At 41.1% G+C, this 16,751-nt stretch overlaps 1 protein-coding gene across 2 annotated transcripts in view; it reads right to left on the minus strand.

The window, feature by feature from the left end:
- LOC129672149 (contactin-associated protein like 5-1) overlaps positions 1–16,751 on the minus strand; it is a 784,596-nt gene that overhangs the window by 587,224 nt on the left and 180,621 nt on the right. For both annotated transcript variants that reach the window (XM_055601442.1, XM_055601432.1), the window contains exon 3: positions 4,129–4,322. In XM_055601442.1, coding sequence (XP_055457417.1) covers positions 4,129–4,322 — 194 coding nt within the window. The remainder of the gene's footprint in view (positions 1–4,128; positions 4,323–16,751) is intronic.

The following is a 16,751-nucleotide window of genomic DNA, read 5'->3' on the forward strand; positions in this document are numbered from 1 at the left end:
GGCAGCATCCTTAATGAAGCAGATCCTTAATATCGATGGGTTTATGCGGAAAGTTAAAATGAGCCCTTCAAACATTGTGTTCAAAAAAAATTTTTTTTTTTTGTATTTTTCATTCCCTGAATCTGTGACCTTATTCTCAAAGTTAAATGAAAAAAATAAAATTCAGAAGGGAAAAATGAATGTATTGTGTGTGTACATGTGTGTACTTGCATGCATATTTACATTTGTGTATTAAGGCCAGCAGTCAACATTAGATATATTCCATAGTCTCTCTCACCTTATTTTTTTCAGTCAGGTTTTCTAACTAACCCTGGAGCTCACTTATTAGGCTAGAGTTGCTGGCTAGCAAGCCCAAGAGATCACCTATCTCTGACTCCCCAGAGCTAGGAATACAAGTAGGTGTCACTATGTTCATTTTTTTTTTCATTTTTAATATATCAGCACTGGAGAATAGAACTCAGATCCTCATGTCTGTATAGCAAACAGTCCAATCTCATGTCATCTCTCATACTCAAGGCAATGTATTTAACCACAGCATGTTTTGATGCAAGTTACAATATTAGGTAAAAACGCATCTTTACTTATTTGTGAAATGTTTGTAAAACACCAGTTTGACAAACTCTCCTAGACCATTTCAAAGTTTAGACACTATTTACAACACACAGGTAAAGTTAGGTATAGTTGGTGAATTCTTACTTTTATATTTAGCAGTGTGCAAATTTAACACTGAGGTTAGACATTATTTTTCCAGAGTAAGTCTGACAAAGTTCATGTTTCAACTGAGAAAAGGGTTCTCTAATAAGAGGAACAGGGACTATTTCTGACATGAACTCAATGGCGAGCTCTTCCACCCACTCACGGGGGAGGAGCAGCTTTGCTAGGCCACAGAAGAGGACATGGCAGCCAGGACTGAAGATACCTGATAAGCTAGGGTTAGATGGAAGGGGGGGAGGTCCTCCCCTGTTAGTGGACTTGGAAAGGGGCAGGGAGAAGATGAGGGAGGGAGGGTGGAATTGGGAGGGAATAAGGGAAGGAGCTATGGCTGGGATACAAAGTAAATATGGAATTTTATGTAAGAAGTGGGAAATAGTAAGAGCTGGAGGGGACGGGAACTCCACAAGGAGAGCAACAGAACAAGATAATTTGAACACAGGGAACTTCCCAGAAAATCATACTCCAACCAAGGACTATTCGTGGAGATGACCTGGAACCCCTGCACAGGTGTAGCCCATGGCAGTTCAGTGTCCAAGAAGGTTACATAGTAATGGGAAGAAGGACTGCCTCTGACATAATCTGATTGGCCTGCTCATTGATCACTTCCCCCTGAGGGGGGAGCAGCCTTATCAGGCCACAGTAGAGGACAATGCAGCCACTTTTGATGAGAACTGATAGACTAAGATCAGAAAGGAGCGGAGAACCTCCCCTATCAGTGGACTTGGGGAGTGGCATGCATGCAGAAAGGGGAGGGAGGTGGGATTGGGAGGGGAGGAGGGAGGGGCTTATGGGGGGATACAAAATGAATAAAGTGTAATTAATAAAAAATTTAAAAAATATATATAATAAATGAATAAAAACTGTATAAATTTAAAAAAGAAACATATCATAATTTCACAATCAAGTATACTTAGAAATAAAACCTGGTTTTGACTAATAGTGTTAATTGTGGCGGTCAGTGTATATAGTGTTAATTGTGGCTGTTGAAGGTTGATGGGATATGATAGAAGCAGTCTTCCCTTTCTTTTTTTTTTTTTAATTTTATTTTGCAGTCTTCCCTTTCAAGCCTGCAGCTCTAAGAACCTTGTCAATTCCACAGTTCCCTTTCTAAGCACCCCCAAATTTGTCATGTGGGGAGATTTAGTTCTCTATAGATATAGAAAAAGGAGCTGCCTGCCTTGAAAGAAAAACAAACAGACAAAACAACAACAACAAAAAAACCCAAGAATGGTTTAGAGCCTTTTGCCAACTGTTCCCACACACAGAGAGACCCCTCACTGAAATGCATCCTGAGGCCCAGGGAGGTTAAGAGAAGGGCACTTGGATCTGAAAAAAGTAAATAAATAAAACTTTGGTCTTTTGACTTTATTTTTTTGGAAATAAAATAACTCAGACTACAACTCCATCTAAAAACAACCACTTCTGATCGAAAACTCCAGAGAAAATAAATAATCCCACATTCATTTTCGCCTCTAAAGTCAACATAAAAATTTAAAATTGTTCCCTGGGCAGAAGGATTGCTTATTTCTCACTCTAAACTGAACAGCAAACCAAGCACAAATCTGTGAAAAAAATGATGTGGACTTCAATATTGAGAAACAAAATAAAAGAGCCTTCAAAGAGTATTTTCAAAATGAAAAGTCATCCCTGGTGAGAATATTGCAGCTGATATCCCAACTGACCCAAGTAAGGACAACAACACTGGTATTTAATATGTCATGCTTGCTAACTAACAGGAACGCTTAGCTTACTCCTGGTCTGAATTAGGACCGTCCTGGTGTAGCAGCAAACATCACTGTAGCTAAACCACATTTCTTTCAATAAGGTTGGGCTAATACTGGAAGATTTAGTAACAGAAGTCAAGGCAATAGCAGCCAATTAGGTTGTGAGAGGGTAAGATTTTGTTACCCATTACTGTATCTTAACATTTTCTCTTCTTTTTGAAGGGATTTGTAAACTGTTTTTGTTTTTTTTTCTCCTAAACTGGAACCAGCATTTGTTAACATGTTATTTTATCCAAAGCATTTTATCTTTTTTTGATATGTACATGTATGTTCATGTACGCACACATATTCACACAAGTGGACCCATGCATTGAGGCTTCAGCTTGACTTCTGGTGTCTTTTTTTTTTTTTTTTTTTTTCTCTACCACTCTTTATCTACTTAAGCAATCTCTATTGTCTTTCTATCTAGTGTGGCTATCCAGCAAGCTCTGGGGGACTCTAAGGATGCATATAACTACCTGGCTTTTTTTTTGTGTATGTTTTCAGGGGATCGGAACCACAGTCCTCATGCTTTCATGTAAGCTCTGTGCCTGCTGAGTCATTTTCCTAGCTCCAAACTCAGCCTCTGGAAACATCTCTACTTAGTGTCACCCTGTGCTTCTTGTCCCTATGTTCCTTGTAGCTTCCTGACAACTTTTACTTATAAGAAGTTCACATGTGTAGGACTGCAGCAGTGAAGAAAGTTCTGTTAAAACTTAGCACAGGTGTATTACTACCAATATGATAATTACTCACGGTGCCAGGAAAAGTCTAAACTTTGCCATGAAAGGCAGTTGTTCAGCACAGTTAGACGAGAGTACAGATTCCTCAGAAAGAACCCCACACTCAGCAAACATGGACAAGTGGCACAGATGAGTTACTTTAGTAAGTTTTGTAAGTATCTGATATATATATAAACAAGTAAGTTGACAGTTATATCCTCAGCCAATATGATGGTGAATGCTAATTGTCAATTTGACAAAATCTAGAGTGAGCTGAGAGATGAGACTCTGAGCATGTCTGTAGCAAACTATTATGATTGTGCTAATTTAGATGGGAAAAGCTGCCCACTGTGGATGGCAGCATTTTCTGGCTAGGATCCTCCACTGTATAATAACAGAGGAAGTGAGCTGAGCTTTAGCATAACATTCATTGCTCCTTCTGACTATGGGTGACATGTGACCAGCCCCCTGAACTTCCTTCAACTGTGACTTCTCTGCCAAGATGGATGGTAACTTTGAGCCATAAGCCAAAGTCAGCCTTTTCTAACTCATGTTACTTTTGTTGGCAGAATTTCACCATAGCACCATGAACTAAATAAACTAAGATAGCCAAAGACACAATCTGACAATCAGATTTTTGTCAACATGTTTCCCTATTTTTACAGATGACATAACAGATTCTGTCTTATACTTATCAAGATTGCAAGAAAGTGGGGCACACACTAAACTCTTTACAGTTTGTACTCTGATTTCCTTTTGGATAGAGCTACACATCTAGGACCCAGGGCCTGGATGTGATATCATTATTTCTGAAAGGCAAGCCAGTGCTTAAACCCCCACAGTCTGGGTACAGTAAGATGGCAGAAACACTCACTGTTTATCATTGTACATCTCATCATTAGTCACTGGAAGAGGAAAGTATTTCCTACCCAGATGCTGTCTTCTTGCTTGTACTGTTGCCAGTTGTGCCCTGTGTCGCTGAACATCAGGCGATAGCTTGTCACCCAGTCAGAGCTCCCATATCGTCCCTGCGTGGCCACCGCTGTAATCTCCACTCTGTTTCCCAGGTCCACCTGGAGCCACTGTTGGTCATTGGATTCTGCTGGGGACCAACCACCATTTCCTGGAATAGGATGAAAGAGAGACTTGTAACAATGCCTTAGAAAGTCACCTTTTTCTATGTCAAAGAACAAGAAAACCATGCTCAATTAAGGCACAGTTCCCTGACTATTAAACTTTCAGAACCAACTTTCTATGCTGCAATTCAGGCCTTTGTGGAAGTGCAGTTTTTATGGTGCCTCCTTCTATTTCCACTTCCTTCCATCTCTTATTCCTCTCTCTTAAACTCCTTTCTTTTCTCTGTCCAAATCTGTACTAAACCTATCAAGAAACTCATATCTCACTGTGAGTACAAACATGACAGAAGACATTGATTGAGCTTTTCACATTTCACATCTATTGGGCATCATTTATTCACTTAACCTTTAGTCTCCCTAAGGAGAATGCTGGGTGAAATGGAAAGAAAGTTTAAAGAAAACATGTGAGGACCCTTCACAATAGAAAGACAGAAGTTACAATAGTGACACAGGGGACAGAGTATCTTAGGAGATACTCAGAAAGGTCTTTCAAGGACAGAGACAAGAAAGCCAAAACCTGAAGGCAGGATATCTACGCCTGGAAAGATGGGAAGCAGACAAGTACACATTCACCCAAGCATAGGGAATGGTATGTACACAGCCACAGTACATGAGGAAGCCTGGCACATTTCATATGTGACACACTGTACCAGGACACACAAAGATTTTGCAACAGACTGTTGCCTCCTAGACTATTCATGAAATTTGTAGATAATCAACATGCATTCTCATGAACTGGTAGACTCAAGGCTTAAGGTTTTTATCTCCTCCTCAAGTAGGAAAAAAATTCAGTATAAACTTTTACTGACTAGTGCATTTTCAATTCCTTCAAACCATAAGGTGAGGGGCATTGTGGAGTGTCTTATGAGATGGACAGGTATGTGTGTGGTGAAAACCAAGCATTTTGCTGGCTTCTTTGCATGGAGCAGGAGGAAAGAGTACAACTAAGCATAGAAGAACAATTAATAGATGTGGGGATCAGGAACTGGGGAAAAAGGAATGAATGGTCATGGAACCCACAGAAAATCCCAGGAATTAGACTCCAGAGACAAGACTCAAGGTGCAAATCAAACTTTACTGTCCAGTGCAAGGCCAAACTGACCATCTCATGCTATACTCAAGCACCAGTAAAAATCAGTCAGGTTGGTACAAACTATAAGGGAATGTAGAGGGGGTAAGGTTACCTTAGGAGGCTTCCATAAAGAATGGGAGTCATTCACCACATGGCCTCAGATCCATTTTGAGTCTTCACTAGTGTTTTAGGTGGTTCAACACTGTGTGCAGTGGATCAGGATCCTGCGAGTAGTCTTAAGAGATGCTGATACTTCACTCACCATTCTCTATCTAAAAGGCTTATCTCTACACTCTCCACAAATAGATTCAACTTTTCCTTAAGCTTTCATGCTCTATGTCATAATGCTCTAGCTTACCTCCCACCAAGTGGAAGAGCACACATTTAGTCCTTCTCGTGGTGGCACAGCAAAGTCCCTCACAGTACGAAGCTGTGTTGATACTGCAGCTGGGGGAAGAGAGGCAGAAACCTACCTGCTGTTAACACATGTGTAGAATGTGAGGACAGTCTTCTAGCTTTCTGCTCTTTCTGTAGTAAGAGGTTGTACCTTTGTGTGTCATGTATCAGGGCAGGGAAAAACTGAATATTGTAGCTTTACGTAGTGTTACAGCTATAATTTCTCAAGAATAAAAGCTGTAGGTAGACTTCCAGTCAGCCTCTTTGCCTCCTGTTATCCCATGACTAATACAGTAAACAAGGTCTAGATGGTGCTGGAATCATTGCTGGGAAAGATGCTGGGTGTCTGCACTATCACATGGAGGGAAGCTCTTAGGCACTTGTGAGGCTGAACTAATCCACAGTGTGGATAAGAGTGAATGCTTATTGTGATCCAGCTACTGTATACTGAAATTTACTGTGTTTGGTCTGCCTTTACTCCCCGCACAATGTCCTGTGAAAGAAATGACATCCATTTCCTAACACAGTGGAAGAAAGATATGCAGAAAGATTATAACACTGGAGAGCCAGTATTCAAACACATTTAAGAGAAATCTTTCTCCTTCAGATTACTTTTTGACAGGAAAATAATTGGTCTAATCCTTAGAAAATCTCAGGCCAAAGAGATGACTCAGTGTGAAAAGGGTTTGCTCCCAAGCCTGACCACCTGATTAAATCCTGAGAATTACATGGTGAAAGCAGGAGCTAATTTCAGTAAGTTGTTTCACATGAACACAAACACACAGAAACAGAGAGACAGAGAGAGAGAGAGAGAGAGAGAGATGCTGGTGGTATGAAAAGAGAACTGGAGATAATGGTACAGGAATGGATAAATGTGGTGGGAAATGGGAGGATAAGGTAGAGGAGTGAGTACAGGTAAGCATGATGGACGTTTGAAAATGCCACATCAAACCTCTTGCTGTTGAAGCTTCCTACAATACATACACACATAAAAAGAGTTTAATCGCTGTTAGCCTATAATGGGAGGCAATGTCTGCATTCATACTATAGACTCTCAAATAAATATGCCAGTGTCAGACATCGGTTACCTTTATGTTAACTGTTGATCAGTTTGGTAAGTGGGATTCCACACTCCCCTTAAAAAGTTACAAGCTGGTGGACTCCAAGATGGCGGGAAGCAGAGCGCACCGTTTTGGAGAGGCAGAAGACATGAATCTCCGGAATTGGTGAGTGGAGAGTCAATTGAAGCTAGAATTTGGACTTTTAGGCTTTTTTTTTTTTTTTTTTTTTTTTGTATTTTATTTTTTTCTTATCAGTTACATTTTATTAACTCTGTACCCCAGCCGTGTCCCGATCCCTCATTCCCTCCCAGTCCCTCCCTCCCTCCCTCCTCTCCACCACGCCCCTTGCCAAGTCCACTGATAGGGGGGACCTCCTCCCCATTCATCTGATCCTGTTTTATCAGGTATCTTCAGGACTGGCTGCAAAGCTCTCTAAAGGAGAGGGGCCACCACAGAAGCGTGGAGTGCTAGTAGATTTAGATCAGGCGTGGACTTCTCCGGGAAGGAAATAGGGCGCTTCCCTTGTCCGGCCTCTGGCGGGGAAACCCCACACATAGCACCAGGCAACTGAGCGTAAAACTCACATCCAGGAGATCAAGGTAGCAGAGACAGTGCTCGGGGCCCCTTACAGCAGCGGTCTGCTGTAACTACCTGTTGAACACCGTCCCCTCCTTGGACACACTTCCCACCCGGCCCTGCTCAGGACGCTCAGGGCCCTCCGGACCCTCGGAGGTCACCTCCCCCATCCCGCCGACATGATCCCGAGCTAGATGGCAGCAGGAAGTGCAGTGGAGCTCACGTCCCAAGTGGCCAGAGCGCAATAACCCCAGAAACCTCCTCACAGGAGGAGCGCAGGCCCAATCACAGAGCTCCAACCACTGAGCGCTAACCAGAGACTCAGATCCACAATACAATTCTTCCCAGATACCAAAGTCACAAAGCTCAGTGTCTGGGACCCAAGACTGGCAGAGGCAGGGAGGCAGGGCTCCGAAGCCACAGCAGAGAGCAGTAACGACCTGCTGAACGCCACCACTACAGAGGAGAACACAGGCCACCCAAGGCCCTCTCACCGAGCTCTTGACCCGCGGAACACCCCCCGCCCCCTACCACCACCACCTGGCTCTGCAGGAGTACACACACCACCGAAACTCCACCCCACCAGAGCATACGCCTAGTACAGTGCTAGCCACAGAGACTCAGATCCACAGTACAATCCTTCCCAGGCCCCAAGTCTACAGTGGCAGCACGAAATACACAGGGCTGCCCAGCCAGTGATTGTATGGGCCATCCAACCCCTCAGTAGCAGAAAACCAGCTGAATAGACACCAAAGACCAGCAGACTTGTAAAATCAATATACTCGTGCATTCTTCAACAGCGCTTGCGATCCCTTAGCGCCTGCAACAACTTCAGTGCCTGCACGCAGGGCACCCCTCTCACACACTGAAGGCCTCTTCATTCACCAACACCCTGTCCCTTAGGACATACCCACAAGCACACGCTCAAACACACGCTACCCCGCATTTATCCTTCTGCGCCTGAGAATTTTCCTTCTACAGGTATAGCTGAATAACCAGCGAACACACTGAAACCACTAGACCTCACCCATTTTTCTGAAGAATTCTCCAGATACCAGAGAAAAACCAGTCTGACCTGCAGAAGCCAGGAACAGACAGTGAGCACTACGAATAAACAAATGGCCAGAGGGCAGCGAAAGAACACAACCAATGCAAATCAAGATATCATGGCTTCACCGGCAACCTCCAAAATTATTGGACACTCCAACTCAGCAGAAACAAAAGAAAATTATTTTAAAGCTATGATTATCCAGTTATTTGAGGCACATAAAGAGGAAACCAACAAATCTCTCAGAGAAATAGTCATAGAGATTCAAACAGTTAAAGAGGATACAAAAAAATCCCTTAAAGATTTGGCCTCCCAAATAGAAACAAAGAAAAAGGAAGTGAACGAAGAAGCTCTTAAAGAAACACATGCAAATATAGCCAAACAATTGGAGGCAGAAGCAGAGGCACTAAGAGAGGAAACAAACAAAAAAATAGAGACCATCTTGGAGACACAGGAATCCACACTCAAACAGATAAAGGAAATGTTGCAAGACATAAAAACAGAAATAGAATCAATAAAGAAAACACAAACCGAGAAAACCCTGGAACTGAAGAACTTAGAGAAAAGAGAAGGAATCACAAAGGTAAGCATCACTAATAGAATACAAGAGATAGAAGAGAGAATCTCGGGTGCTGAAGATACACTCACAGAAATTGATACTTCTCTCAAAGCAAAAATAAAATCAGAAAAATCCCAAACACAAACCATCCAAGAAATCAAGGATGCCATGAAAAGGCAAAATCTAAGAATAATAGGAATTGAAGAAGAAGGGAGTCCAGGCTACAAGGTACAGAAAATATTTTCAAGAAAATCATAGAAGAAAATTTTCCCAACCTAAAGAAAGAGATGTCCATAAACATACAAGAGGCCTACAGAACACCAAATAGACTAGACCAGAGAAGAAACTCCTCAGGCCACATCATAGTAAAAACACTTAATCTACAGAACAAAGAAAAGATACTAAAATCAACAAGGGAAAAAGGCCAAGTAACATATAAAGGCAAACCTATCAGAATCACACCGGACTTCTCATCAGAAACTATGAAAGCCAGAAGGGCCTGGGGAGATAACATGCAGGCCCTAAGGGACCACAGATGCCAACCTAGACTACTTTACCCAACAAAGCTTTCAATCAACATAGATGGAGAAAATAAAATATTCCACGACAAAACTAAATTTAAGCAATATTTGAACAGCAACCCAGCCCTACAGAAGATACTAGAAGGAAAATTCCAATCCAATGAAAACAAATACTCCCAAGAAAACATAGGTTAAATATAATTTCCAACAAAAATAAAAAGCAAACAAGCAATGATTCACAGTAACATCGCCAAGTCCACAATAATAGGAAAAAACATTCAATGGTCATTATTATCTATCAACATCAATGGACTCAACTCTCCAATAAAAAGACACAGACTAACAGAATGGGTGTGGAAACAGGATCCAACATTCCGCTGCATCCTAGAAACACACCTAGCAACAAAGATAAACAATACCTCAGAGTAAAAGGCTGGAAAACAGTTTTTCAAGCAAATGGACCCAAAAAACAAGCAGGAGTGTCTATCCTAATATCTAATAAAATAGATTTTCAACCAAAACTAATCAAAAAAGACATAGAGGGGCACTACCTTCTCATAAGAGGAAAAATTCACCAAGAAGACATCACAATTCTAAACATCTATGACCCAAATACAAGAGCACCTACATTCATAAATGAAACATTATTAAAGCTTAAACCACACATTGATCGCAATACCCTAATAGTGGGTGACTTCAACACCCCACTCTCACCAAGGGACAGATCAACTAGACAGAAACCAAATAGGGAAATAAAAGTGCTTACAGAGTCCCTAAATCAAATGGACCTAATAGATGTCTACAGAACCTTCCACCCAAACTCAAAAGAGTATACCTTCTTTTCAGCACCTCATGGAACCTTCTCCAAAATAGACCATATAGTTGGTCACAAAGCAAACCTCAACAGATATAAAAAGATTGAGATAATCCCTTGTATTCTATCGGACCACCATGGACTAAAGCTGGACATCAACAGCAATGGTAATAACCAAAAACCTACACGCACATGGAAACTGAACAACTTGTTACTCAATGACAGCTGGGTCAAGGAAGAAATAAGGAAAGAAATTAAAGACTTCCTAGAACTCAAGGAAAATGAAGGCACAACATACCCAAATTTATGGGACACATTGAAAGCAGTGCTCAGAGGAAACTTTATAACACTAAGTGCCTTCAAGAAGAAATTTGTAATATCACATACAAGTAACTTAATGGCCAACTGAAAACCCTAGAAAAAAAAGAAGCTGATACACCCAAGAGGAGCAGAAGGCTGGAAATAATCAAACTCAGGGCTGAAATCAATCAATTAGAAACAAATAAAACTATTCAAAGAATCAATGAAACAAAAAGCTGGTTCTTTGAGAAAATCAACAAGATAGACAAACCCTTAGCCAAGCTAACTAAAAAGCAAAGAGAATCCACACAAATCAGCAAAATCAGAAATGAAAAGGGGGACATAACTACAGACACCGAAGAAATCCAAATAATCATTAGGTCATACTACAAAAGCCTATATGCCACAAAATTTGAAAATCTAAACGAAATGGACAATTTTCTTGATAGATTCCATCTACCAACATTAAGTCAAGATCAGGTAGAAAGACTGAATATCCCTATATCCCCCAAGGAAATTGAAGCAGTCATTAACAGTCTCCCCTCCAAAAAAAGCCCTGGGTCCGATGGTTTCAGCGCAGAATTCTACCAGACCTTCAAAGAAGTGCTAATACCAATTCTCCTCAAACTATTCCACAAAATAGAAACAGAAGGAACACTACAAAACTCATTCTATGAAGCGACAGTCACCCTGATACCCAAACCACACAAAGACCCAACAAAAAAAGAGAACTTCAGACCTATCTCTCTTATGAATATTGATGCAAAAATACTCAATAAAATACTTGCAAACCGAATCCAAGAACAAATCAAGGATATGATCCACCATGACCAAGTAGGCTTCATCCCAGGTATGCAAGGGTGGTTCTACATACGGAAATCTATCAATGTAATCCACCACATAAACAAACTGAAGGAGAAAAACCACATGATCATCTCCTTGGATGTCGAAAGGGCATTTGACAAAGTCCAACACCCATTCATGTTTAAAGTCTTAGAGAGATCAGGGATACAAGGCACATACTTAAACATAGTAAAGGCAATATACAGCAAGCCTACAGCCAACATCAAACTCAATGGAGAGAAACTTAAATCAATCCCACTGAAATCAGGGACAAGACAAGGCTGCCTACTCTCTCTATATCTCTTCAACATAGTACTTGAAGTCCTAGCCAGAGCAATAAGACAACTAAATGAGATCAAGGGGATACAAATTGGGTCAAAGTGTCACTATTCACAGATGATATGATAATATACATGAGTGACCCCAAAAATTCAACCAGAGAACTCCTTCAGCTGATAAACACCTTCAGCAAAGTAGCAGGATACAAAATCAACTCAAAAAAATCAGAAGCCCTCCTATACACAAAAGGGCTGAGAAAGACAAAAGGGCTAAGAAAGAAATTAGGGAAACAACACCCTTCACAATAGCCACCAATAACATAAAGTACCTTGGGGTGACATTAACCAAAGTGTAAGGCCTGTTTGAGAAAAACTTCAAGTCTTTGAAGAAAGAAATTGAAGAAAATCTCAGAAGATGGAAAGATCTCCCATGCTCATGGATTGGTAGGATTAACATTGTGAAAATGGCCATCCTGCCAAAAGCAATCTACAGATTCAACGCAATTACCATCAAAATAGCAACTCAATTCTTTTCAGACCTTGAAAAAAAAAGATTCTCAGCTTCATATGGAGAAACAAAAAACTCAGAATCTCCAAAACGATCTTGTACAACAACAGATCATCTGGAGGTATCTCCATCCCTGATCTCAAGCTGTACTACAGAGCAATAGTAATAAAAACTGCATGGTATTGGCATAGAAATAGAAAGGAGGATCAATGAAACCGATTAGAAGACCCAGAAATAAACCCATGTACCTATGAATACTCGATTTTTGACAGAGCAGCCAAAACCATTCAATGGAAAAAAGATAGCATCTTCAACAGATGGTGCTGGTCTAATTGGATGTCTACATGCAGAAAAATGAAAAGAGATCCACATTTATCACCCTGCACAAAACTAAAGTTTAAGTGGATCAAAGACCATAACATAAAAACAGATACGCTAAATCTTTTAGAAGAAAAACAGGGGAACAGCCTACAACTCATTGGCACAGGAGACAACTTCCTGAACAGAACACCAACAGCACAGGCTTTAAGAGCAACAATCAATAAATGGGACCTCATGAAACTGAAAAGTTTCTGTAAAGCAAAGGACACCATCATCAAAACAAAACGACTGCCTACAGATTGGGAAAGAATCTTCACCAACCCTTTATCTGACCTCTGTATCAATAAAATACTTGCAAACCGAGTATATATATACTGGCTAATATCCAATATATATAAAGAACTAAAGAAGCTGAAAAACAACAAACCAAGTAATCCAATTAAAAAATGGGGAACAGAGATAAACAGAGACTTCTCTGTAAAGGAATATAGAATGGCAGAGAAACACTTAAAGAAATGCTCAACCTCATTAGCCATCAGGGAAATACAAATCTAAACGACCCTGAGATTTCACCTTACACCCATCAGAATGGCCAAGATGAAAAACTCAAGTGACAACACATGCTGGAGATGTTGTGGAGAAAGGGGAACCCTCCTCCATTGCTGGTGGGAATGTAAACTGGTACAACCACTTTGGAAGTCAATCTGGCGCTTTCTCAGACAATTAGGAATAGTGCTTCCTCAAGACCCAGCTATACCACTGCTAGGCATATACCCAAAATTTGCTCAAGTACACAATAAGGACATTTGCTCAACCATGTTTGTAGCAGCTTTATTGGTAATAGCCAGAACCTGGAAACAATCCAGATGCCCATCAACGGAGGAATGGGTACAGAAATTGTGGTATTTTTACACAATGGAATACTACTCAGCAATCAAAAAAGAGGAAATCATGAAATTTGCAGGCAAATGGTGGGATCTAGAAAAGATCATTCTGAGTGAAGTATCCCAGAAGGAGAAAGACAAACATGGAATATACTCGCTTATGTAGACCTAAAAGATATGATAAACATAATGGAATCTATACACCTAAAGAAGATAATCAAGAAAGTGGACATGGGGGTATGATGATCAATCCTCATTTAGAAAGACAAAGGTGATATGCATTGAACGTATGACAGGAGTCTACCGCAGAAAGCATCTGAAAGACTCTACTTAGCAGTGTTCCAAAGTAGATACTAAGACTCATAACCAAACCCTCGGCAGAGTGCAGGGAATCATATGAAAGAAGGGGAGTTTGATGTGGAAAGGATAGGAGCTCCACAAGGACCAAACATATCTGGGCACAAGGTCTTTTCTGAGATGGACACTCAACCAAAGACCATGAGAGGATAAAACCTAGAACCTCTGCTCGGATGTGACCCGTGATAGCTCAGTAATCAATTGGTTTCCCATAGTAAGGGGAACAAGGACTATTTCTAACAGGAACTCAATGACTGGCTCTTTGGCCTCCCCACCCCCCACGGGAGGAGCAGTACTGTTAGGCCACAGAGGAGGATGTTGCTGCCAGTCCTGAAAATACCAGACAAAATGGAGTCATATGAAAGAGGAGGAGGTCCTCCCCTAACAGTGGACTTGGAAAGGGACAGGAAGGAGATGAGGGAGGGAGGGTGAGATTGGGGAGGCAAAGAGGGATACAGCTGGGATACAGAATTAACAAAATGTAACTAATGAGAAAAAAAAATTAAAAAAAAAAGTTACAAGCTACTGCCATTGTTCTAGGTTGCACTCCATATCTTTTTATTATTATTATTTTATTTTTATTAATTAAATTTTGTTATTTTATTCACTTTGTATCCCCCCTGTACTTCTCTCCCTCCCCCTTCCAATCCCACCTTTCGTCCTGCCTATCTGTGTCCCTCTCCCAGTCCTCTTCCCCTTCCCTCTGATCCTGAGATCCTGATCATGTCTCCTCAGGAGTGGTTGCATTGTCTTCTTCTGTGGCCTGGTAAGGCTTCTCCCCCTTCAGGAGGAGGTGATCAAAGAGCAGCCAATCAGCTCATGTCAAAGATAGTCCCTGTCTCTATTACTATGGAGGTCACTTGGATACTCAACTACCATAGGCTACCTCTGTGCAGGGGTTCCAGGCCATCTCCACGAGTGGTCCTTGGCTGGAGTATCAGTTTCAGAAAAGACCCCTGTGCCCAAACTTTTTGGATCTGTTGCTGTCTTTGTGGAGCTTCTGTCCTCTCCAGGTCTTACTATCTCCCACTTCTTTCATAAGATTCCCTGCACTCTACCCAAAGTTTGGCTATGAGTCTCAGCATCTGCTCTGATACCCTGCAGGGTAGAGTCTTTCAGAGGCCTTGTGATAGGTTACTGTTCTGTTTCCTGTTTTCTCCCTCCTCTGATGTCCATCTTCTTTGCCTTTATGAATGGGTATTGAGCATCTTAGCCAGAGTCCTCCTTCCTGATTAGCAGATATTATTATGTTTATCCTATATTATATGTCTAATATCAGCTTATGAATCTTGAAAGCAAGAAATTATTGTTGAAGACACAATATATTTAAGTCTTAAGACACAGAAAAATCAAGCATGTTTTAATCTTTTTTTTAATCTTTTTTAAATTTTTTTATTAATTACACTTTATTCATTTTGTATCCCCCCATAAGCTCCTCCCTCCTCCCCTCCTGATCCCACCCTCCCTCCCCTTTCTGCATGCATGCCCCTCCCCAAGTCCATTGATAGGGGAAGTTCTGTTTTAATCTTGAAGCTCCATCCCTATGAGCTAGCATCCACAGTGTGGGAAGGTGCTATACAGACTACCAGAGGACAAAAGTAGTCAACAGTCTTAACTAACTGTGAATCACATGAACTAAAATTATGACTTCCTTGACAAGCAATGCCATTGGAATAGTAATGGCGTGCATGTCATGGGAGTAACTAACTGCTTTCTGATTGGACATAATTCCTGTTCCAAAAAACTAACCTAAGCCTGGCTCTGTTACCTGTGTCAAAACTCATGGCCAGGCTTTAAATCCTGCTGTAGAAGACATAACTTTTGCCTGGTACTATTAACTGGGGCAGGAACCCATGGCTGGCTTGATCATAGGTCCTAAGGCCTATGATCTGCTAAATGAAAGAGTAATAAATTACCCATAAGGTCTTTTTTTATGCCCATACTTCAGTTCATTTCTGAACTGTCATGAGAGAAGGTTCTTTTTGTAGAAGATAGAGACTGACACAGAGTCTCACAACTGTTCAACATGCAGAGAACATAGAATGTGGAGTGCTCGGCTTTAAATAGAAAAGCTGTATACCATTTTCTCTCCCCATGACTCTGGCATGCTCTTGGAAGAGGGTGCGAAAAGGCCTAAAGAGCTAGAGGTAGTGAATATCTGTGATGAAATGGTGTTTTCCAGACATGACTGTTCACATAAGAACTCACAGCAACTATGGCTGTGTAAGATAAGTACAAGACAGATAAAATCCCAGTATAGACTGGGAATGGGGTTCATGAAATGCCACCTCTAGCTCAGAAGTGACTGATGGCTTCCATGGGAGGGAGAGTCAGATTACTTGAGAATCTATAAATGTATAGTAGATGGTGTTATAGCCATATTAATATGGACAACTCTAAGTTATCAAGTATACTCAGTGGATCTAAAACACACACATGCAGGCACGCACACACCACCACCACCACCGCCATCATTACTACCACCACCAACAGAAAATGTAAGAACAGATAAAGGCGGGGAGGTGTCAGAGAGTAGTAGGAGGCATCAAAGATGAATTCCAAGGGAGAGAAAGGGGTAGGTTTGATCAAAACACATTATATGCCTGTTTGTGTTTCTCAATCAATACTAGAGAAAAAACAAATTCAATAGAGGCTGAGTCATAGGGGGAAGCATTTGAGTCTCCTGAGATACCAGCCCCAGAAGCACATGTTTGTTGTTATTACTATCTTCCTAACAACTCTCAAAAGTCCCAACCAATCGTCCTGCCTCTCTACTAACTACATAGAACTGAAATAGGTGCAGATTTTATTTTCCTAGGAAATGCATACTAATTCTGGAATCATTAATTGTGCCTAATCTCTCCAACTGATCATGACA

Source organism: Psammomys obesus, unplaced genomic scaffold (genome assembly GCF_907164565.1).
Source record: "Psammomys obesus unplaced genomic scaffold, mPsaObe1.curated_primary_1811, whole genome shotgun sequence".
Lineage (NCBI taxonomy): Eukaryota > Metazoa > Chordata > Mammalia > Rodentia > Muridae > Psammomys > Psammomys obesus.